Source organism: Oncorhynchus tshawytscha, linkage group LG20 (genome assembly GCF_018296145.1).
Source record: "Oncorhynchus tshawytscha isolate Ot180627B linkage group LG20, Otsh_v2.0, whole genome shotgun sequence".
NCBI lineage: Eukaryota > Metazoa > Chordata > Actinopteri > Salmoniformes > Salmonidae > Oncorhynchus > Oncorhynchus tshawytscha.
Genome location: NC_056448.1, coordinates 4,407,509 through 4,431,411, shown reverse-complemented (window position 1 = coordinate 4,431,411; position 23,903 = coordinate 4,407,509). Strand labels below are relative to the sequence as shown.

At 42.3% G+C, this 23,903-nt stretch overlaps 1 protein-coding gene across 2 annotated transcripts in view; it reads right to left on the bottom strand.

Moving 5' to 3' along the window:
* Positions 1-19,477, bottom strand: part of sardh (sarcosine dehydrogenase) — a 113,410-nt gene extending 93,933 nt beyond the window's left edge. Inside the window, exons 1-5 of one of the 2 annotated variants that reach the window (XM_042302083.1) lie at positions 19,151-19,477; positions 15,677-15,831; positions 8,795-8,972; positions 7,976-8,154; positions 3,923-4,102 (exon numbers count right to left, since the gene is read on the bottom strand). In XM_042302083.1, coding sequence (XP_042158017.1) covers positions 3,923-4,102; positions 7,976-8,154; positions 8,795-8,972; positions 15,677-15,826 — 687 coding nt within the window. In that variant the 5' untranslated portion in view covers positions 15,827-15,831; positions 19,151-19,477. Of the gene's footprint in view, positions 1-3,922; positions 4,103-7,975; positions 8,155-8,794; positions 8,973-15,676; positions 15,832-19,069 lie in introns of both variants that reach the window. The other variant, XM_042302082.1, reaches the window with a different exon arrangement.
* Between the last annotated feature and the right edge of the window lie 4,426 nt (positions 19,478-23,903).

The following is a 23,903-nucleotide window of genomic DNA, read 5'->3' as shown; positions in this document are numbered from 1 at the left end:
CCAGAAACGAGCCTAATTCATACCAGACCCGGAGTCAGGTTAAAGTGACTAAGAGGGCAGTTGAAAACGGTGAGGGGGCACAAATCTGGGGGGTGGGTCCTGCATTGGAATTGAATTCTGCTTATATCACACCATACCACAATAAACAAAGTTCATTGAGTGCTTTTGAAGTGACAGGTTGGCGTGGAATCTGTAGCCTAATGCCTCTCTGCTGCGCTGCATAAAATAGGGGCCTTCTAGCAGTTGTAAGGATAAAAGATTCATCAGGAGGCAGGCAGGTAGAGATGCAAATGAGTGTTGGATTTATTTTCACAGCGCTGGTGTTTCAAAGATGACGGTGATCATGACAAACATATACACCGAACAAAAATATAAAATGCAACACGTAAAGTGGTGGTCCCCCCCAAAAACAATTCTCTCACATTTGTTAGTGAGCATTTCTCCTTTTCCACAATAATCCATCCACCTGACAGGTGGCATGTCAAACAGCTGATTAAACAGCATGATCATTACACAGGTGCACCTTGTGCCGGGGACAATAAAAGGCCACTCTAAAATGTGCAGTTATGTCACACAACACAATGCCACAGATGTCTCAAGTTGAGGGAGCATGCAATTGGCATGACTGACTGCAGGAATGTCCACCAGAGCCGTTGCCAGATAATTACATGTTCATTTCACTACCATAGGCTGCCTCCAAAGGCGTTTTAGAGAAGTTGGCAGTACATCTTACCGGCCTCACAACCACCGACCATCTGTAACCACAACAGCCCAGGACCTCCACATCTGGCTTCTTCACCTGTGGGATGGTCTAAGACCAGCCACCCGGAGAGCTGATGAAACTGTGGGTTTGCACAATTGAAGAATGTCTGCATAAACAAATCAGAAAACGTCTCAGGGAAGCTCGTCTGCATGCTTGTTGTCCTCACCAGGGTCTTGACCCGACTACAGTTTGGCGTCTTAACTGCTCACCTTCGATGGCCACTGGCTGTGTGCAAGTGTGCTCTTCAGGGATGAGTTCCGGTTTCAACTGTACCTAGCAGATGGCAGACAGCATGTACGGTGTCGTGTGATGTCAACGTTGTGAACAGAGTGCCCCGTGGTGGTGGGGTTAGGGAATTGGCAGGCATAAGCTACGGACAGTGAACACAACTACATTGAATGCACAGAGATACCGTGATGAGACCCTGAGGCCCATTGTCGTGGAAGTAATCCGCCGCCATAACCTCATCACCCCCACTCACCAGACTTGTCACCCATTAAGCAAGTTTGGGATGCTCTGGGTTGCCGTGTACAACAGCGTTTTTCAAGCTCCCGCCAATATCCAGCAACTTCGCACAGCCACTGAAGACGAGTGGAACGACATGCCACAGGCCACAATCAACAGCCTGATCAACTCTATGCGGAGGAGGAAAATGGTGGTCACACCAGATACTGACTGGTTCTGATCCACACACCCACCTTATATATATATATATATATATATATATATATATATATATATATACACACACACACACACATTTGTATTCCCAGTCATATGAAATCCATAGATTAAGGCCCAATGAATTTATTTCAATTGACTCATTTCCATATGAGCTGCAACTGCGTTAATATTTTTGATCAGTGTACATTTCACGGGGCATTGATTTTAAAAAATGACACAATGAAACAAATTGGCAGGAGTCGGTGCCCAATAGTGGAGAGAGAGACGTGCCTATAGCGCGTCTTCTCCACATACCCCTCCCCTTATTCTGGCCTCGACATTATTAACGATGCTCGAGACATGTTCTTCACTCATAAGCAGCAACCTCAAACCATTGTCAGGACGTAGCAGTGGTCATTTTCCCTTTAACTGAAATCATTACGGCTCAGTATACGCCCAGCACCGTTAAAGGCACACTATACAAACTAATAGACATGTATCAGCAGGGCAGAATGGCACATTCCAACCGAGCAATGGGTACATTATACATATTGACCAGCATGGTATGTCCATATGTCGGTAGCGCAAATAAAGGAACACCATAGCAGATTAACACCTTGCCCAGGCCCTAAACGCTGTCCACTAACCTTTTGGCGATGTTAGGGCCCAAACCTCCCCGTATGGGCCTTTGTCGAAGCAGGTAAGGGAGCATTCTCTAACCGAACGATGCACAGTGGACACTGGGGTTGTCTCCTGACCCCCCCAGCAGTGACAAGTTCCACACCCAGGGACATCATTTTCTCTCCAAGCATTGGGAAAGGGACACGGCACACCTTCTCTCCAGGCACCGAAGAGAGCTCAGTCATAATCAATTCAGTGTCAATCAATGTTGAGTTGAAAACCTTACACATCCCATCATAGGTCAGACACTCCTGCAGAGCACCGCCCATAGGAACAGCAGAGGAGCAGAAAGGAGACAGTTCGACCCCGCCCTTAAAAAATCTACATCAAATATTACAAGCGGAGGAGTATCACGTTACTCATTTAGCCTACCACATGAGATGAGAAGCATTTTTTCCTGCTTTTATGGAAACCCAAAGGAATCATGCATAACCACCCCAGTGGCTTTCCATAGCCCCTCTACACACACCACGGCGCGCTCTGTCCATTGTGCTGACAGCGGAGCGGAGATTTTTGTTTTTTATCCCAACCTGTCACTCAATCATTTTAACTTTTTTTGCCTTTTTTTGCCATTTTTTATAATTCATATATAATTTAAATATATAATTTAGGGGGCAAAAGTTTGAACTGAGGGGGCTAATCCCCTTTTAGTCCCCTGGTGGAGCCAGGTATGATCCATTATGCTATAACCAACGTTCCCTCTAATATTTCTAAGCACGGAGCCAATTTCAGGTCTGCTGAGCGCAAACTTGAACCTTGTGAAATGTCTGTGCATCTTTAGGCACGCTTATAGGCCTACTGCAGCTCTGATTGGTTATGGCGCACCGGTCTGTGTAAAGCTTGTCAATACAATAGAATCATACACCGATACGCTCTGCCTACAACAAAATCTCTTGCATAGTTCGTTTTGTTTTGGTATGTTGCATTGAAAGTGGCAAATATTGCATTGATTCGATCACAATTCCCACAGTAAAAGTTGATAGTGTTAACTGAACAGGGAAAACTCTAGAAAGTTGAGTGAAGTTCAATCTCGTGCTTCTCTGCGTGGGCTGATTTTTCATTCTGCATGGCAGTCTCTGGGGAGCTACAGCCACCGCTTAGAGGGAACATTGGTTATAACATACAATCACATAATAGTTATATGGTAAAACCATAATAACATAGAGATGAATTCTTCAGGAGCTTTCTGTGCCATTGAGAGTAGGTGTTACAGGAGCAATGCCAACAGTAGTGAAAACAGAGTATAAAGTGCCATAGTTTGGCATCTATCGCTGGCCATCTAAAGGCTTTACTGTCTAATATTCATTAGTATCACTAATAGCAGAAAAGAGAACATGGAACGGTAGGCTGGACCCTGCACGAGTTGATGCTCAGGCTTCACAGACCTCCCTACACTACACAGATGAACTGGACAGAAGCTCTGCCCCCTGAGCCGTCTAGAAAAAAACATTGCTACCTTAAGGAACTGCAGATTTATAGCCCACTCAATGTCTTTTACTGACCATTAAAAGGTGCAACTGTACGCCAGTGTCAAGATAATGTTTCCATCTTTAATAGTACACAAGTGGGAAGAGAATAATTAAGCAAATAACTGTCAATACTCAAGCCATGTAACGCTTAAGTAACTTGGCATATTTGTGTGAGTGAGTGTCACGCTGGTCTCCCATGGGAGAAACCAGCGTCTTAAACCATTAGCCCAATAGGAGATTCCCCTCTTGGGCAGAGGGTGGCACTGATTCTGAAGTCGCAGGCCAGGCTTACTCATCACGAGACCATGAGCCTGTGTATGCATGCATGCGTGAGTGTTATTTTTACCGTGGCACCACGGGCAGTGGCTGCCCTGGACAGGGTGGTGCAGGTGCCAGCGGGGTCCATGGTGCCATCCTTGGGGACGTACAGCGTGCCATAGAGGTCATCTACATTCATCAGTGGGTACAGGTCTTTGGTCTCAGCGGGGGACAGGACATGGGACTCAATACCGTACACCTTCCCCAACTGGAGAGAAAAACAATAAACGACATCATCCTCGTGAGACAGCACCACACTTCCATTTTGCATGGAACCTCTATTAAAATACAGGTTATTCTCACTGTGGGCAATTCCACTCAAAAGATGACATGTTTTAACCACTCTCTTAAAAATGCTAGACAATCAGATACTCAGCAAGAAGGTCTGATTTCACCATTACTGAAACAGGACCCAGATGGTAAATATAAAGATCCAGTCCACTTAAAAAACAGGAGATCCCTTACACTTCCTTGTTGTGATGCCAAAAATGTAGCAAAATGCATAGAATAATTTATTTTTTAAAGGTATTGTCGGATATTATTCATCCTAAATCAGACAATACTTCTTACATGGACGATACATTATATATTAGATATATTAGACAAGTACTGGAAACAATAGAACAATATGAAAAATCTGGGAAAACAGGCCTGGTATTCATAGCTGACTTTGAAAAGGCTTTTGATAAAGTATGACTGAAATATATATATAAATGCCTGGACTATTTTAATTTTGGAGAATCTCTTATACAATGGGTTGAAGTTATGTATAGTAACCCCAGGAGTAAAACAGTAAATAATGGCTACTTCTCAGAAAGCATTAAACTGTCAAGGAGTAAAACAAGGTTGTCCACTATCGGCATATCTATTCATTATGGTCATCAAAATGTTAGCTATTAAAATCAGATCCAACAATAATAATCAGGGGCCTAGAAATGCAGGGCTTAAAAACAAAAAGCTGTCATTGTACGCTGATGATTCATGTTTCTCTTTTAAATCCACAATTTGGATCCCTGCATAGCCTCAGAGGATCTATATAATGTTTCTAACCTCTCTGGATTGAAACCGAATGACAGGTGCACCATATTACTCAACTCAAAATCTTTAAAAATATACAACTTTTACATTACCGTGTAGTTTACCAATAAAATGGTCCGACGGTGAAGTAGTCATATCCCGAAAGAAAGAAATGATGTCACTACAACACATTTTAATAGAAAGTTAGCTAAATCTTATCTAATTTAGCTACCTGTCTATTTGTGGAAAAACCACCCCGATTCATAATTTAGTAATTTAGTCATTAGCCCAGTTTACCTATTTACTTATGGCCCTGCATAAATCTATAAACTTGATTTGTTTATTATATGAGCAAACACATACCACTGTATTAGAACAAATATTATGGTTAAACAAAAATATATGGAAATGTCTGCTCTATCCAATACAACAAAGTATTACCGCAAAAATAGGAGGCGGCAAGTGGAAAGGGCAGAAGGTAAGGAACTTGTCTGTCGGCCCTGCATTAACGACCAAAATTGGCGACAGAAAATTGTGCCATATTAAAAAGTATACCAGTGTCATTTAAGGACCCAAAAATTGACAGCTGCACCATACAGGTTGCAAAATAGTTAGGATACTTTCTATGTCCCGATTCCATGGCACATGGTTTATGAACGGATACACAAAATTACGCCAGAAAACTTCAAATTTTTCAATATAATGTGGAAGGACCACCAGAGGGCAGGCTGGGCTCACAAATAGTAGCTCAACCAGGCATGTGAGTCAATGTGACCAGAGGCAATTAAGCACAGCTGACGGTACTAATGACTTATTCTCTTCCCCCTACAAGAGGGAGGAGGGAACCAGCGAAGAGGAGGGAGGAAGAAGATAAACTATCTCTGGAGGATGGCCACCAAGAGAGGGGAGCTATCCACGAAGAACCATTAAGACGGTGACAAACCTGTGGTTTTTGTTATAGTTTCAAGATAATCGTCTTGTGTTCCTGTTTCATCGAAAAAAGATGTGTTTTTCCTTGGGAGATTCTCATCGATTGTGTTGGAGTGTTTGTATTGACAGAAATCCCTCAATAGAGAACTGTGTTCAATCAAGAAAACCTACTCCTGACTCGTTTATTCCACCTTTCCTCTTTAGAGTGACACCAAATGACTTGGTCCGCTCACAAATTATTATACAAAATTCTTGCAACTAATATAACATTTATGGGGGATACAACCATTCCAGCCCAGACAGAATAATTAGATCACTTGTTTTGGTGCTCCCCATTTGTAGCTTGTTTTTGGTTACAGGTTCAGGAACGGCTGAAAAATGCAACAGTTACTCTGCCAAGAGCACAGCTGGGTATTCTAGCGATCAATCATTTTCTTAGTTTCTACAGATAAAAAAAAAAAAACATAGCTATGAAAATAGAAAGGTTCAGAACTTTTGTGAAGAATCACAGCAGAAAAATATATGGCATCTAGAAATTAAAACTGGATGGTCTTCAGAGCTAGGATGGGAGGGTTTGAGGGTAGCTGAAGGCTGGGCTAAAAACAAAACAAAAAGGGCAACTAATGTAATATATACTGTCCGTGAAGTTTATGTAGTATGAGCTGGAAGTGGAAGCCTAAGTATTGTTGTCCATTAGTTTACTTCAATTAGGGAAGGGGTGGTAGAGTTAAGGGAAAATAATCATTTAAAAAAAAAAAACAGCAACATATATTTCATTTTAAAATGTATGGCAAACAAAAATCAATGATTGCAAAGTTAAACAAACAATACAACTCTATTCACAATTTTCAGTGGAAATGGTTAAGTCCTCCTTATGCAGAGTTGTATGGTGTCTTCAAAGACACTGTGGCAACCGGCAGGGAGAGGTGAGGGGGGGGGGGGGTTATAATTGAGGAGAGAGATCTTGCTGGCTCAACCCCCAAACCTTATATGGACTTCCTGCCCCAATGAGGCAAGACTGTGACTCATTATTCCAGGGAGTGTTTGGGGACAAAGGGGCAGAGGAGGTGAGAGAAACAAGAGCTATGAAGAGTGAGAGCAAAATCTGTGTGATTTCTCGTTGTGACCTGGACTGTTGGACTACGTCCCACCCCCCTTGTGTTCTGTACAAAGAGACCGGTGAGGTGATTGGTGAATTCCCCCTTATACCAAAATCCCTAAAAATGTCCCCTTTGCCTTCTATTTGGGCTACTGGTGCCTGTTCTGTTGTTGAACTTGTTTGAAGTGGAAACCGCACACCCTTGAGCTTGCTACAACGTTGTGTTTTTTGAAATACACAACTGCTAACTTCAAGGATTAGGGCATTTGGGATGTCATCGGCCTCCCCTTGCTTGAAGAAAAATCTGCTATGTCATGAGAATACCTGGACCACCTATTGAGCTATGCCTTAAGTAAATCAGGTGATGAAGGAGACTGGAGTAGGACTAACTTTGCAATAATTTTTTTGTTTGGCATACATTTTAAAAGTGAAAAATCTAAGTCTCAGCATAATTCTGTTACCATGGAACAAATTCAAGGACACCTATAGTATTTTACAGGGCCATGAGCACAAGTGAACAACCTGGTTTCAAAAAACAAATGAAGTAACCTCTGACCTACTCGTTGTCTGTATGCACCGATATGTGTAACTGATAGATGCACACAATGTTTTTAAATGAACACAAATTGTAAAGCCTTTTGTCGAATGTCTTTTTCACTATACATGTCGAACCCCGGTAAGACTAGCTGTCGGCTAAAGGGGATCCTAAGCAAATCAAGCTGGGCATTTCATCTCACACCCACACTACAAGTTACCTCTGGCCTATTTACTGAATTCGCTGGAGAGGTAGGTGACTCAGTCTAGTCTGGCCCAGTAAGGCCCATAGGTACAGTACCCAGCCTCTACCCCAACAAGTTATACAAGTTCAGTTGAGTCCAGTCTAGTCTGGAGCAGCAGGGCCCAGTCTACAATTACGTACCAACGTGAGGAGTTTGTACTCGTCCAGCCTCTGCTTGTTAGAGAGTGACACCTCTACCCCAACTAGTCTAACCTAAGACCCCAGTCCAGTGTAGTCTGGTCCTGTATTGAGCGTACCGACATGAGGCGTTTGTACTCGTCCAGCCTCTGCTTGTTGGACGCGATGAAGAGGCCTCCGTTCTGGATCCAGCCAGTCTCTAGACCGGTCTCCTGCTCCAGGTCATGGCTGATCACCTGTCTGGTGTGGGCTAGCAGCTCCACCTCCACATCACTGGGCCTCAGCTGCCACAGCAGACCTGGGACAGAGACACCACAAGAGATAAGGACGATTAGTGAGGAAGCAGGAAAGCGAAAGAGACCAAAAGGGAGAGAAAGAGACAAAGAGACTAATATGTAAGTAAATGTGTTTCCTGGCCAATTAGACTCCCCTTTAACAATCCCAGAGGTTATATTTTTATCCTTTAAAACCTGTTAAACTGCGTGGTTGTTTTGGACCCAGTCCCGGGTCCGCAGTGCTTCAATATCGGTGACATATCACACAAAAGCTACAGAACTTGTCTTTTTGGAAATTGAGCTCAAATTTTCAGCTGGCAATGTCATAAGAATGCCCCTGTCACCACCCCCCAGAGGCTATAAACCATGCTCTATGGTCATTTTCATAGAGTATGCGATTTAGGTCAAGTAACCAAAAGTGGAAAAGAAATCTGTAAGCATGGTAAAGGTACACCCTAGTGGTCATCATTATGCATTTCTTTTTCTATCGGCATTTAATGTGACATTACCTTGAATGCATCCTCCATATTACCCTTTGGGTCCCCAGGACCAGGATTTTAAAAAACACTGATATACATGACGGATCCATTTACAAAATGAATCCATAGTAGAAAAAGCCACAGCCCGGATAGGCTTCTGGGTGGTTAGGTGGGTACGACCTACCTGCTGTGTGCCAGGTGGTTCCGGCGGTCAGTCGGTCTCTCTCCAGCAGCACCACGTTGGTCATGCCCATCTTGGCTAGGTGGTAGACTGTCTGGCATCCCAGGCTTCCCCCTCCGATTACCACAGCCTCTGCTGACTTGGGAAGAGGCTTGGTAGGCCCACTGCCACCCTCCTCCACCTACCATGAGATTTGTTTAAATCATTTTTTGCTTTTAAAAAGGTACACATAGTAAAAGTACATTTCTTAGATTTTTTCTTTATGAAATGTTTATATATATATTTTTTACAAGCAACAGATTGTTATTTGGCACTTGTGTAGACCTTACAGTGCTTACTGAAAAATAAGTGTTAAGTAAAAAATAAATAACTAATTAAAGAGCAGCAGTAAAATATGCAGGGGGGTACCGGTACAGAGTCAATGTGCCAGTTAGTTGAGGTAAAATGTACATGTAGGTAGGGGTAAAGTGACTACGCATAGATACAGTGCCTTGCGAAAGTATTCGGCCCCCTTGAACTTTGCGACCTTTTGCCACATTTCAGGCTTCAAACATAAAGATATAAAACTGTATTTTTTTGTGAAGAATCAACAACAAGTGGGACACAATCATGAAGTGGAACGACATTTATTGGATATTTCAAACTTTTTTAACAAATCAAAAACTGAAAAAGTGGGCGTTCAAAATTATTCAGCCCCCTTAAGTTAATACTTTGTAGCGCCACCTTTTGCTGCGATTACAGCTGTAAGTCGCTTGGGGTATGTCTCTATCAGTTTTGCACATCGAGAGACTGACATTTTTTCCCATTCCTCCATGCAAAACAGCTCGAGCTCAGTGAGGTTGGATGGAGAGCATTTGTGAACAGCAGTTTTCAGTTCTTTCCACAGATTCTCGATTGGATTCAGGTCTGGACTTTGACTTGGCCATTCTAACACCTGGATATGTTTATTTTTGAACCATTCCATTGTAGATTTTGCTTTATGTTTTGGATCATTGTCTTGTTGGAAGACAAATCTCCGTCCCAGTCTCAGGTCTTTTGCAGACTCCATCAGGTTCTTCCAGAATGGTCCTGTATTTGGCTCCATCCATCTTCCCATCAATTTTAACCATCTTCCCCGTCCCTGCTGAAGAAAAGCAGGCCCAAACCATGATGCTGCCACCACCATGTTTGACAGTGGGGATGGTGTGTTCAGGGTGATGAGCTGTGTTGCTTTTACGCCAAACATAACGTTTTGAATTGTTGCCAAAAAGTTTAATTTTGGTTTCATCTGACCAGAGCACCTTCTTCCACATGTTTGGTGTGTCTCCAAGGTGGCTTGTGGCAAACTTTAAACAACACTTTTTATGGATATCTTTAAGAAATGGCTTTCTTCTTGCCACTCTTCCATAAAGGCCAGATTTGTGCAATATACGACTGATTGTTGTCCTATGGACAGAGTCTCCCACCTCAGCTGTAGATCTCTGCAGTTCATCCAGAGTCATCATGGGCCTCTTGGCTGCATCTCTGATCAGTCTTCTCCTTGTATGAGCTGAAAGTTTAGAGGGACGGCCAGGTCTTGGTAGATTTGCAGTGGTCTGATACTCCTTCCATTTCAATATTATCGCTTGCACAGTGCTCCTTGGGATGTTTAAAGCTTGGGAAATCTTTTTGTATCCAAATCCGGCTTTAAACTTCTTCACAACAGTATCTCGGACCTGCCTGGTGTGTTCCTTGTTCTTCATGATGCTCTCTGCGCTTTTAAAGGACCTCTGAGACTATCACAGTGCAGGCGCTTTTAACGGACCTCTGAGACTATCACAGTGCAGGTGCATTTATACGGAGACTTGATTACACACAGGTGGATTGTATTTATCATCATTAGTCATTTAGGTCAACATTGGATCATTCAGAGATCCTCACTGAACTTCTGGAGAGAGTTTGCTGCACTGAAAGTAAAGGGGCTGAATAATTTTGCACGCCCAATTTTTCAGTTTTTGATTTGTTAAAAAAGTTTGAAATATCCAATAAATGTCGTTCCACTTCATGATTGTGTCCCACTTGTTGTTGATTCTTCACAAAAAATACAGTTTTATATCTTTATGTTTGAAGCCTGAAATGTGTCAAAAGTTCGCAAAGTTCAAGGGGGCCGAATACTTTCGCAAGGCACTGTAATAACAGAGTAGCATGAGCATAGGGGGGGACAATGGAAATAGTCTGGTAGCTATTTGATTAGATGTTCAGGACTCGAATGCTTGGGGCTGTAAACACGTTCGAGACATTGTGGTCCTCATTTAACTCATGTATTTATTTAACCAGGCTAGTCAACAAATACTTATTTACAATGACGGCCTTGCAACGTATATCAATAAAACGGTATACACTGAAAACCTTAAGAACACCTGCTGTTTCCATGACCGACAACGTGAATACAAGGTAAATCCAAGTTAAAGATCCCTTATAGATGTCTCTTGTTAAATCCACTTCAATCAGTGTAGATGATGGGGGGGGGGACTAGACGTCGACCGATTATGATTTTTCAACACCGATACCGATTATTGGATAAAAAAATGGTTTTATTTATTTGTTATAATGACAATTACAACAATACTGAATTAACACTTATTTTAACTTAGTATAATACATCAATAAAATCTATTTAGCCTCAAATATATAATGAAACATGTTCAATTTGGTTTAAATAATGCAAAAACACAGTGTTGGAGAAGTAAAAGTGCAATATGTGCTATGTAAGAAAGCTAACGTTTCAGTTTCTTGCTCAGAACATGAGAACATATGAAAGCTGGTGGTTCCTTTTAACATGAGACTTCAATATTCCAAGGTATGAGGTTTTAGGTTGTAGTTATTATAGGAATTATAGGACTATTTCTCTCTATACCATTTGTATTTCATATACCTTTGACTTTTGGATGTTCTTATAGGCACTTTAGTATTGCCAATGTAACAGTATAGCTTCCATCCCTCTCGTCACTCCTACCTCGGCTCGAACCAGGAACACATCGACAACAGCCACCCTCGAAGCAGCGTTACCCATCGCTCCACAAAAGCCGTGGCCCTTGCAGAGCAAGGGGAACAACTACTTTAAGGTCTCAGAGCGAGTGACGTCACCGATTGAAACGCTATTAGCGCGCACCCCGCTAACTAGCTAGCCATTTCACATCGGTTACACCAGCCTAATCTCGGGAGTTGATATGCTTGAAGTCATAAACAGCTCAATGCTTGAAGCACAGTGAAGAGCTCCTGGCAAATGCACAAAAGTGCTGTTTGAATGAATTTTCACGAGCCTGCTGCTGCCTACCACCACTCAGTCAGACTGCTCTATCAAATCATAGATTTAATTATAACACACAGAAATACGAGCCTTAGGTCATTAATATGGTCAAATCCGGAAACTATCATTTCAAAAACAAAACGTTTATTCTTTCAGTGAAATACAGTATTTATGCTGCAGTAGTTCGTGTCGGGGGGCTAGGGTCAGTTTGTTATATCTGGAGTACTTCTCCTGTCCTATTCGGTGTCCTGTGTGAATTTAAGTGTGCACTCCCCAATTCTCTCTCTCTCCTTCTTTCTCTCTCTCGGAGGACCTGAGCCCTAGGACCATGCCTCAGGACTACCTGACATGATGACTCCTTGCTGTCCCCAGTCCACCTGGCTGTGCTGCTGCTCCAGTTTCAACTGTTCTGCCTTATTATTATTTGACCATGCTGGTCATTTATGAACATTTGAACATCTTGGCCATGTTCTGTTATAATCTCCACCCGGCACAGCCAGAAGAGGACTGGCCACCCCACATAGCCTGGTTCCTCTCTAGGTTTCTTCCTAGGTTTTGGCCTTTCTATGGAGTTTTTCCTAGCCACCGTGCTTCTACACCTGCATTGCTTGCTGTTTGGGGTTTTAGGCTGGGTTTCTGTACAGCACTTTGAGATATCAGCTGATGTACGAAGGGCTATATAAATAAATTTGATTTGAAATACGGAACCGTTCCGTATTTTATCTAACAGGTGCTATCCATACGTCTAAATATTCCTCTTACATTGCACAACCTTCAATGTTATGTCATAATTACGTAAAATTATGGCAAATTAGTTTGCAACGAACTGTTGCATATACCCTGACTCTGCGTGCAATGAACTCAAGAGATGTGACAATTTCCCTAGTTTAATATTGCCTGCTAACCTGGATTTCTTTTTACTAAATATGCAGGTTTAAAAATATATACTACTTCTGTGTATTGATTTTAAGAAAGGCATTGATGTTTATGGTTAGGTACATTCATGCAATGATTGTGCTTTTCTCGCAAATGACCTTTTGTTAAATCATCCCTCGTTTGGCGAAGTTGGCTGTCTTTGTTAAGAACAAAGTCTTCACTGCTGCATATACCCTGACTCTGTTGCACAGAACACAAGAGAAGTGACACAATTTCCCTAGTTAAAAGAAATTCATGTTAGCAGGCAATGTTAACTAAATATGCAGGTTTAAAAATATATACTTGTGTATTGATTTTAAGAAAGGCGTTGATGCTTATGGTTAGTACACATTGGTGCAACGACAGTGGGTTTTTTTTCTCACAAAAGCACTTGTTAAATCACCCGTTTGGCGAATTAGGCTGTGATTCAATTATAAATTAACAGGCACCGCATCGATTATATGCAACACAAGCTAGATAAACTAGTAATATCGTCAACCATGTGTAGTTAACTAGTGATTATGTTAAGACAGGTTTAATGCTAGCTGGCACCTTACCTTGACTCCTTGCTGCACTCGCATAACAGGTAGTCAGCCTGCCATGCAGTCTCCTCGTGGAGTGCTATGTAATCGGCCATGATCGGTATCCAATAATGCCGATTGTTATGAAAACTTGAAATCGGCCCTAATTAATTGCCATTCCAAATAATCTGTCAACCTCTAGAGGACACAAGTTTCAGAAGGATTTTTAAGCCTTGAGACTATCGAGACAGGGACTGTGTATGTGTGCGCCGTTCAATGGGCAAGACAAAAGATTTAAGTGCCTTTGAACGGGGTACGGTAGTAGGTGCACCAGTTTGTGAAGAACTGCAATGCTATTAGTTTGGCTGCTCAGTCTAACTTAGTGGTCACTCAAAAAATCATAGTGCTGCCATTCCAAACCAATCAGAGCGCTTGGAAATGTGCATCTGGACACTGCACCGCCCACTCAGGTCAGAGTGTTATCATCATCTGAAAAGAGTACGGTTTCTGAGGATGTTTTTTGTCGACAGTAACACTAATGTCAATGTTGTGCGAACATCGAAATAACCACAACAAGTAAGATCCCAAGTTATTACAAGATCCATCGTAAATACCTGAAGTGTGTGTGTGCCTAATTTGTGGTGGTGAGGAAGAAAGGTAATAAAAACATCCCGTAGAGCAGCGTTTCCCAAACTTGGACCTGGGGACCCAAAAGGGGCGCAGGTTTTGGTTTTTGCCATATCACTACACAGCTGATTCAACTAATCAACTCATCATGAAGCTTTGATTATTTTAAATCAGCTGTGTAGTGCTAGAAAGTATACACCTTGGGGCCAGCTGTGTAGTGCACCAAGAAGTGTACGCCTTGGGGTCCCCAGGACCGAGTTTGGGAAACGCTGCTGTAGAGGGTCTGAATCCGCACTAAGTACTGGACATAGCAGGTGAGGGCTCAGAAGCCAACCACTCAGACGAGCTCCTGCTAGCCGTTCTTTCACCGTGTGTATCAAGAATGGTCCACCCCCCAAAGGACATCCAGCCTTGACACAACTGTAGGAAGCATCGGAGTCAACATGGGTCAGCATCCCTGTGGAAGGCTTTCAACACCTTGTAGAGTCAACATACACCAGCATCCCTGTGGAACGCATTCGACACCTTGTAGAGTCAACATGCACCAGCATCCCTGTGGAACGCTTTCAACACCTTGTAGAGTCAACATACACCAGCATCCCTGTGGAACGCATTCGACACCTTGTAGAGTCAACATGCACCAGCATCCCTGTGGAACGCATTCGACACCTTGTAGAGTCAACATGCACCAGCATCCCTGTGGAACGCTTTCAACACCTTGTAGAGTCAACATGGGCCAGCATCCCTGCGGAACGCTTTCAACACCTTGTAGAGTCAACATGGGCCAGCATCCCTGTGGAAGGCTTTCGACACCTTGTAGAGTCAACATGGGCCAGCATCCCTGTGGAACGCTTTCGACACCTTGTAGAGTCCATGCAACGACAATTTCTTTTTTTTTTTTTAAATTCACCTTTTATTTAACCAGGTAGGCTAGTTGAGAACAAGTTCTCATTTGCAACTGCGACCTTGCCAAGATAAAGCATAGCAGTGTGAACAGACAACAACACAGAGTTACACATGGAGTAAACAATTAACAAGTCAATAACACAGTAGAAAAAAAGACAGTCTATATACATTGTGTGCAAAAGGCATGAGGAGGTAGGCGAATAATTACAATTTTGCAGATTAACACTGGAGTGATAAATGATCAGATGGTCATGTACAGGTAGAGATACTGGTGTGCAAAAGAGCAGAAAAGTAAATATAAACAGTATGGGGATAAGGTAGGTAAAAATGGGTGGGCTATTTACCGATAGACTATGTACAGCTGCAGCGATCGGTTAGTTGCTCAGATAGTTGGTGAGGGAGATAAAAGTCTCCAACTTCAGTGATTTTTGCAATTCGTTCCAGTCACATGCAGCAGAGAACTGGAACGAAAGGCGGCCAAATGAGGTGTTGGCTTTAGGGATGATCAGTTGACGCTGTTCTGAGGGTAAAACGGGGGGCAACTCAGTGTAAATGCACTACTTTTGACCAGGGCCGATAGGGACTAAGGATTAGGGTACCATTTTCGGACATAACCATAGAGGATGACACAAAAACCATCACACAGACCTTGAGTACGTTCTCGTAGGGGACGCTCTTCTCCGTGGTGGGCTCTGAACTGGAGCTGTAGCGACGGGAGGTGGTGGCAGAGCGGCACAGCGGGGAGAGGGCCGGACGGCAGCTAGCCACCTTCCGCACTGCTGTCCCCAGGAAGGCCATGGCCCCTGCACACAGAGACACATATCGGTCTGATTCTGGCCTGGCTACACAGCTACCAGGGCTATGCCTCCTGCAGACAGTCAAATATAGTCAAAAATCACATCCCTTTAAGGCGTCAAACTTATCCCATGGAGGGGCCTAGTGTCTGCAGGTTTTAGTTTTTTCCCCTTTCAATTAAACCCTAGACAACCAGGTGTGGGGAGTTCCTTACTAATTAGTGACTTTAATTCAAATCAAGTACAGGGGAAAAGCAAAAAACCCGCAGACACTCGGCCTTCCGCGGAATGAGTTTGACGCCTGTGCTTTAGGGGGTCGTTCTAGGCTATGGAAAACGAATAGGGAGATGAACAGGACCCACACACTCTATTGCAGGAACGGTGGAGCAACAGTGTGCACGCTCGCGAGTCCTAGTCATCTGTGCAAGACAATACAGATGTCTGACTTGTATACCACAGAGCCAACCTGAGCCGGAACCTGCTCCTGAACCTTGTGCCATGACAACCATCACGCGAGTCTCGATGTGAGGCACAGCATGTAAAACAAACGTCACGGGCCAAAGCCATTTCACCGATTCTCTTTGTGCTGCATGACTATCCACATCTGGGAAGAAAAAGTGTTATTCTTCATCCCAAGTGTCACCATACTCACTATGTAGTGTAATACTTTTGACAAGGGCTCTGGTCAAAAGTAGTGCACGATGTAGGGAATAGGATGCAGTTTTTTAATGCATCCTCAATACACGATGTCAACAAACCTTATAGCCATAGACCAATCTCTTATGTCAGACTTTACAGCTAGTGAAAGGGAAAGGGTGATACCTAGTCAGTTGTAGAACGGAAATGTGTCTTCCGCATTTACCCCAACCCCTCTGAATCAGAGAGGTAAAGGGTGCTTCCTCAATATTCAGAGACATCCTTGTCTGGTTACATGAGACTGAGACATTGACCAAAACCACCATTGACTGACAGACAGGAAAGGGGGGGGGGCTTAACGATTCCCATATCTTCTATTACCCAACCAAGTTACACATCCACCAAACTCTGAAAATTGAGACCTTGGCCAAAACACATATTACTGGGAGCCAAGAGACTATATATATATATTTATTTTTTAAATGAAGGCATATGTACATTTTCCATCCTAAAAATGTGAAATAATTAAACGCTTTGATTTCAAACAGATGGAAAAGGGGTCTTGGAAAACGTCTAGCAGAAAAAGTCAAAAAGGTATTGCACAATAATGTTGAAGTAAAGACCCCTGCCAACTAAAACATTTATTTAGTTTTGCCGTGTCTTGTCATTATGTTACAAAAAAACCCACATAGAATATATTTTAAAGCTAATACCAATTACACTAATCATAAAACGCAACAATTTCAAAGAGTTTACTGAGTTACAGCTCATAAGGAAATCAGTCAAATCAGTCAATTGAAATGAATTCATTCGGCCCTAATCTATGGATTTCACGTGACTGGGAATATAGATATTGTACCTGTTGGTCACAGATACCTTAAAAAAAAGATAAGAGCGTGGATCAGAAAACCATTCAGTATCTGGTGTAACCACCATTTGCCTCATGCGGTGAGACATCTCCTTCACATAGTTGATCAGGCTGTTGATTGTGGCCTGTGGAATGTTGTCCCACTCCTCTTCAATGGCTGTGCGAAGTTTCTGGATATTGGCATGAAGTGGAACACACCGTCGTCCACGTCGACCCAGAGCATCCCAAACATGCTCAATGGATGACATGTCTGGTGAGTATGCGGGCCATGGAAGAACTAGGACATTTTAAGGGAATTGTGTAGAGATCCTTCCAACATGGGGCCGTGCATTAGCATGCTGAAACATAAAGTGATGGCAGCGGATGACTGGCACAACAATAGGCCTCAGGATCTCATCACGGTATCTCTGTGCATTCAAATTGCCATCGATAAAATGCAATTGTGTTTGTTGCCTGTAGTTTATGCCTGCCCATACCATAACCCCACCCCCTCGGAGCACTCTGTTCACAATGTTGACATCAGCAAACCGCTTGCCCACAAGATGCCATACATGCCGTCTGCCCGGTACAGTTGAAACTGGGATTCAGCTGTGAAGAGCACACTTCTCCAGCATACCAGTGGCCATCGAAGGTGAGCATTTGCCCAATGAAGTTGGTTACGACACCAAACTGTAGTCAGGTCAAGACCCTGGTGAGGACGAAAAGCATGCAGATGAGTTTCCCTGAGACAGAATTTATGAAGAAACTTTCAATTGTGCAAACCCACAGTTTCATCAGCTCTCCGGGTGGCTGGTCTTAGACCATCCCACAGGTGAAGAAGCCAGATGTGGCGGTCCTGGGAGGTTGTGGTTACACATTGTCTGCAGTTGTGAGGCCGGTTGGACGTACTACCAACTTTTCTAAAATTACGTTGGAGGTGGCTTATGGTAGAGAAATGAACATTCAATTATCTGGCAACAGCTCTGGTGGACATTCCTGCAGTCAGCATGCCAATGGCAAGCTCCCGCAAAACTTGAGACATCTGTGGCATTGTGTTTTATGACAAAACGACACATTTTACAATCATGCTTTGCAATGTAACAGTAGTGACATCACAGCCATCATACATATAAAGGTGAAATAAATAAATACATAACGATTTTCTTCTATCTCCTTAATGTTGTTTTTGTTTACTTTAAATCATGTTTGGTTTAAACAGAGGGCAGCTACCAATACTTGACCTGGGCTCTAATGGGAGAACCAGTAGCACTGCATCGTGCATCCACAGAAACAACATTCACTTTAGTCTAAATGGAATAGCCTAGTGAAAGTGTTCCACTTGAGTTTGATGTGTTATTAGCCACATAGGCCTTCGCAAATAAACAGTAAATATTTTTACCAAATGTTGCCTGAATTTGTTAGCCTGAAATCTGATACCGGTGTCATGCCAATTAAACATTCGACAACATTTGTTTATACAAATCTCCGCTATTGAAAGCCAAGTGCTAGTCTAAAATAAATGGGAGAATATGTCTAGATGCGTTTTACACTGGAGACCAAGTTCACAAATTGTCTAGTTTGGTTGATATGACAATTGATTACCCAGTCAAATCGAAGAGGACATAGGCATTTCAACTTCATAGTTTTAGCCGGTGGTAATTTGTGGAATAGACAAGAGGCTGGAAAGGGGTTTTAACCAATCTGCATCCAGGATTAGACCCACCCGTTGTGTAATAAAGTTAGTTAACTGTGTTGTGTACTTACTTTGCTCCTATACGCTTCTGTTTTTGATTAAAGTTGACCCCCAAAAATGCAATAACAGTGGAAAAGCATACAGCCGGAGACCTTTTATATGAAGCTCACTCGAAAATGGCCGTGTGGTGTCTGAGCCCGAGCTCAAAGTGTGGTTATCCCTGGCAGCGGCAGCAGCAGCTTGATCATCCCTAACCTAAATCGAAGCAGGAGCTAGATCCACTACGTACTGACGATGAGGAGAAGGAAAAAACTTTCGAGGAGATCGTCTTCTGCACTGTTCAACCAATCCAGTAAATGTGGAGGAGGGGTTCAAATTGAGTGTCGCCTTGTTATAACATTTTTTTTTTTAGAACTAACCCAAAATAGACCACTGCCTTGTCGTTTCCAATGGGAGCAAATGAATCATAGTGACCGGAAGAAAGAGGAAGTTGGCAGAGCCAAGCACGAGCTAGCCAGGTCCTATTGGAGCGTGCTATCATATATGTGCAGCTCGGTGAGCCTCTAGCATGAGTGGAGTGAGTTTGGAACCCGTGTGTGAGTCTTAGAAGTACTTTTCACATACAAACGTTATATGTCCGAACTCAAAATCAGATATACTTCCAAAAATAACATGGTCGCTGTAGTACAACGTTTATTTTCTGCATTTTATTAGAGTGCCATCAGGTAGCCTGCTTTCAGATGTGACCATGTAAACAGGATTATTAGGGACATCGTTCTTGCAAAGCATCTAAGCGTTTTAATCGAACTATTATATTAATCTGACTATCTACAATAATCACATTATTTTGTGCATGTAACCGTACTCAATTGGGCGTTAGCTCAAAAACCCAACATTAGCATGAATTTCGTCAACTACAAGTTCAACATTACAAATATTTTATTTTCGACTGATTTTGAAAAGGGATTGAAAGCGATTCTACATTCTGCTGGGTGAAGCGTTATATGCTCGTCATTCATTGCAATGGGATTCCTGTCTCGTTTCTCTAATCTCTCTGTAGAGGCTAGATCATCACAGACAACTTCAGGGGGAGAATGTTGGGTAATCAGCACTGAAACATTCGATGACAAGAAGTAAGGTGAAGATACAATATCCGCTGAGAGCACCAACAGCTGAAACACTTTTGCATTATTTCAACCAGCTTTTTCATTCATATTTGCCTTTTAGCGCTTATCTTGAAATATATAGTTGTCACTTAAATACACTTAACTTTTTGTACACCTTATTTGACCATCTAAGTAACCGTCTAAAAATAAAGGTTGATTGTTAGAGCCAGGATCATTTGTGGCTCCTGGGGTGTGTTCATTACAGAAACCGTTTATCGTTTATGAACCAAACGGAAGCAAACCGAGCAAGACGAGTTTCTTTTGGACAAATTCAGGTAGGTCCCTCCCCGTTACGTAAAAAAAAATTAAAAATCGGTTTAAGGAAAACGTTGTGCACCAGAATTGGCCAAATGAATACACCCCTGGGGGGGATGCATCGTGCATGTGATCTCTATCCCCCTAGTGTCATGTAGCCTAAGATTAGAGTGTTGGTGAAATGTTGCTGGTTTTAATACCTGGCCTATGCTAAGACCTAGGAAAGTATTTGAAGCATAAGAACTAATGGAAATATTGTATTACCTGTATTGTGTACTTGTGTAGGCTATAGTGTATTGTTTATTGTGTTACCTGTTTTGTGTAGGCTATAGTGTATTGTTTATTGTGTTACCTGTCTTGTGTAGGCTATATATTTCCCAGGCTATTTAATTTTTATTTATTTATTTATTTTGCTTTTGCACCCCATTATTTTTATTTCTACTTTGGCTTCCATTGCAAAACTACCATTCCAGTGTTTTATTGTTTATTGTGTTTACTTTGCCACCATGGCCTTTTTTGCCTTTACCTCCCTTCTCAACTCATTTGCTCATTGTTTATTGTTTATACTGTTTTTGACTGTATGTTTGTTTTATATGTGTAACTCTGTTTATTGTATCTGTCGAACTGCTTTGTTTTCTTGGCCAGGCTATAAATGTTGTTTATTGCCTACCTGTTTTAAATAAAAAAAAAAAAAAATAAAATAGGCTATAGTGTATTGTTTATTGTGTTACCTGTTTTGTGTAGGCTATAGTGTATTGTTTATTGTGTTACCTGTTTTGTGTAGGCTATAGTGTATTGTTTATTGTGTTACCTGTTTTGTGTAGGCTATAGTGTATTGTTTATTGTGTTACCTGTTTTGTGTAGGCTATAGTGTATTGTTTATTGTGTTACCTGTTTTGTGTAGGCTATAGTGTTGTTTATTGTTACCTGTTTTGTGTAGGCTATAGTGTATTGTTTATTGTGTTACCTGTTTTGTGTAGGCTATAGTGTTTTGTTTATTGTGTTACCTGTTTTGTGTACTTGTGTAGGCTATAGTGTTGTTTATTGTGTTACCTGTTTTGTGTAGGCTATAGTGTATTGTGCATTGTATTACCTTCTATTGTGTAGACTAAAGGTGTAGGCCATAGTGTATTGTATTACCTGTATTGTGTAGGGTATAGTGTATTGTGCATTGTATTACCTTCTATTGTGTAGACTAAAGGTGTAGGCTATAGTGTATTGTATTACCTGTATTGTGTAGGCTAAAGGTGTAGGCTATAGTGTATTGTATTTAGTACACCAGTATTGTGAATACGGGCGATTATTGGGAGATATTTTACACAAGGTGTGTACCCTCCAGAGTTGTGGATATCAAATAAAATCAATCAAATGCAATGTTATTGGTCAAGTACACATACAGTATTTATCAGATGTTATCGCAGGTGTAGAAAAATGCTTATGTTACTAGTTCCAACAAGTGCAGTAATACCTGACCATACAAAACAACACATGCAAATCCAAAAATTAGACCAAGCAATGTCAGAGTCCAGAATATAAATATAAAAGTAACCTATATGATGGTGTGTATAGACATTATGGGCAGTAAATGAATTGAAAAGGTGTGTACGGCAGTAGTTATATAGGATGAGCCATGACTAGAATACAGTATGTACATATGAAGTGGGTAAAACAGTATCTAAACATTATTAAAGTGACCAGTGTTCAATTACTATGTACACAGGGCAACAGTCTCTAGGTGCAGGGTTGAGTACCGGGTGGTAGCCGTCTAGTAACAGTGACTAAAGTTCAGGGCAGGGTATTGGGCAGAGGCCAGCTAGTAGTGACTGTTTAACAGTCTGGTGGCGTGGAGATAGAAGCTGTTTTTCATTCTCTTGGTCCCAGCTTTGATGCACCTGTACTCTCTCTGCCTTCTAAATGGTGGCGGGGTGAACAGGCCATGGCTCGGGTGTGGTGCATACGTTGAATTTATTGAATGTCAGACTGTGTGCGTAGACGGCTTGACAGAAATGATAGCATGTTGAACTTTTGTTGCACCTATATCCAGAGGATGCTGCGTACCATTTTGCTCAATGACACTATCGGTGTGATCAAGGTGTAAAACCTTCACAAACTGCTACAGATGCACCATTGAAAGCATCCTGTCGGGCTGCACAGCAACTGCACTGTCCGCAACCGCAAGGCTCTCCAGAGGGTGGTGCGGACACCCTAATGCTTCACCAAGGCACACTGACTGCCCTCCAGGACATCTACAGCACATGGTGTCACAGGAAGGCCAAGAAGATCATCAAGGACCTCAGCAACAGAACGCACTGCAACTGCCTCTGCACACATTGGCAAACGGAGCATTCCATTGGAAATGAGTGTACCATGATGCTATCCAACGCTAACTTTCAGTGGCCACTGGCACACTGGAGAAGTGTGCTCTTCACAGATGAATCTCAGTTTCAACTGTACCGGGCAGACAGATGTCAGATGGCGTTGTATGGGTGAGTGGTTTCTGATGTCAACGTTGTGAACCATGAGAGTGCCTCATGGTGGTGGGGTTATGGTATGGGCAGGCATAAGCTATGGACAACATACACAATTGCATTTCATCTATGGCAATTTGTATGCACAGTGATACGTGACGATATTCTGAGGTCCATTGTCGTGCCACCATCACCTCATGTTTCAGCATGGTAACGTATGGCCCGTGTGGCATGGATCTGTACAGAATTCCTGGATACTAAAAATGTCCCAGTTCTTCCATGGCCTGCATACTCACCAGACATGTCACCCATTGAGCATGTTTGGGATGCTCTGGATCGACGTGTACGACAGCGCGTTCCAGTTCAAACCAATATCCAGAAACTTCGCACAGCCATTGAATAGGCATGAGACGACATTCCACAGGCCTGATAAACTCTATGTGAAGGAGATGTGTCGAGCTGCATGAGGCAAAGGTGGTCACACCAGATACTGACTGCTTTTCTGATCAACGACCATCTTTTTTTTTTACGATATCTGTGGCCAACGGATGGATATCTGTATTCCCTGTCATGTGAAATCCATAGATTAGGGCCTAATTAATTTATTTCAATTGACTGATTTCCTTATTTGAACTGAAACTGTTGGAAATTGTTACATGTTGCGTTTATATTTTTGTTCAGTGTGAAAGGACGCATGAGCACAAAACATGTGAAGTTCACAGGAGCATGTCAAATAGGCTATCAAATGAAAGCTAAGAGTCTCTTTTTTTTTATACATAAGGCATATATACATTTTCCCACCATTTTCTATTCTAAAAAATGTTTAATAATCAAAGGCTACCAGATGAGCCAAATGCCTTCTATATATGCTTCGAGGCAAACAACACTGAACCATGCATGAGAGCACCAGCTGTTCTGGACGACTGTGTGATCTCGCTCTACGTAGCCGATGTGAGTAAGACTTTTAAACAGATTAAACTTCATAATGCTGCGGGGCCAGATGGAATACCAGGACA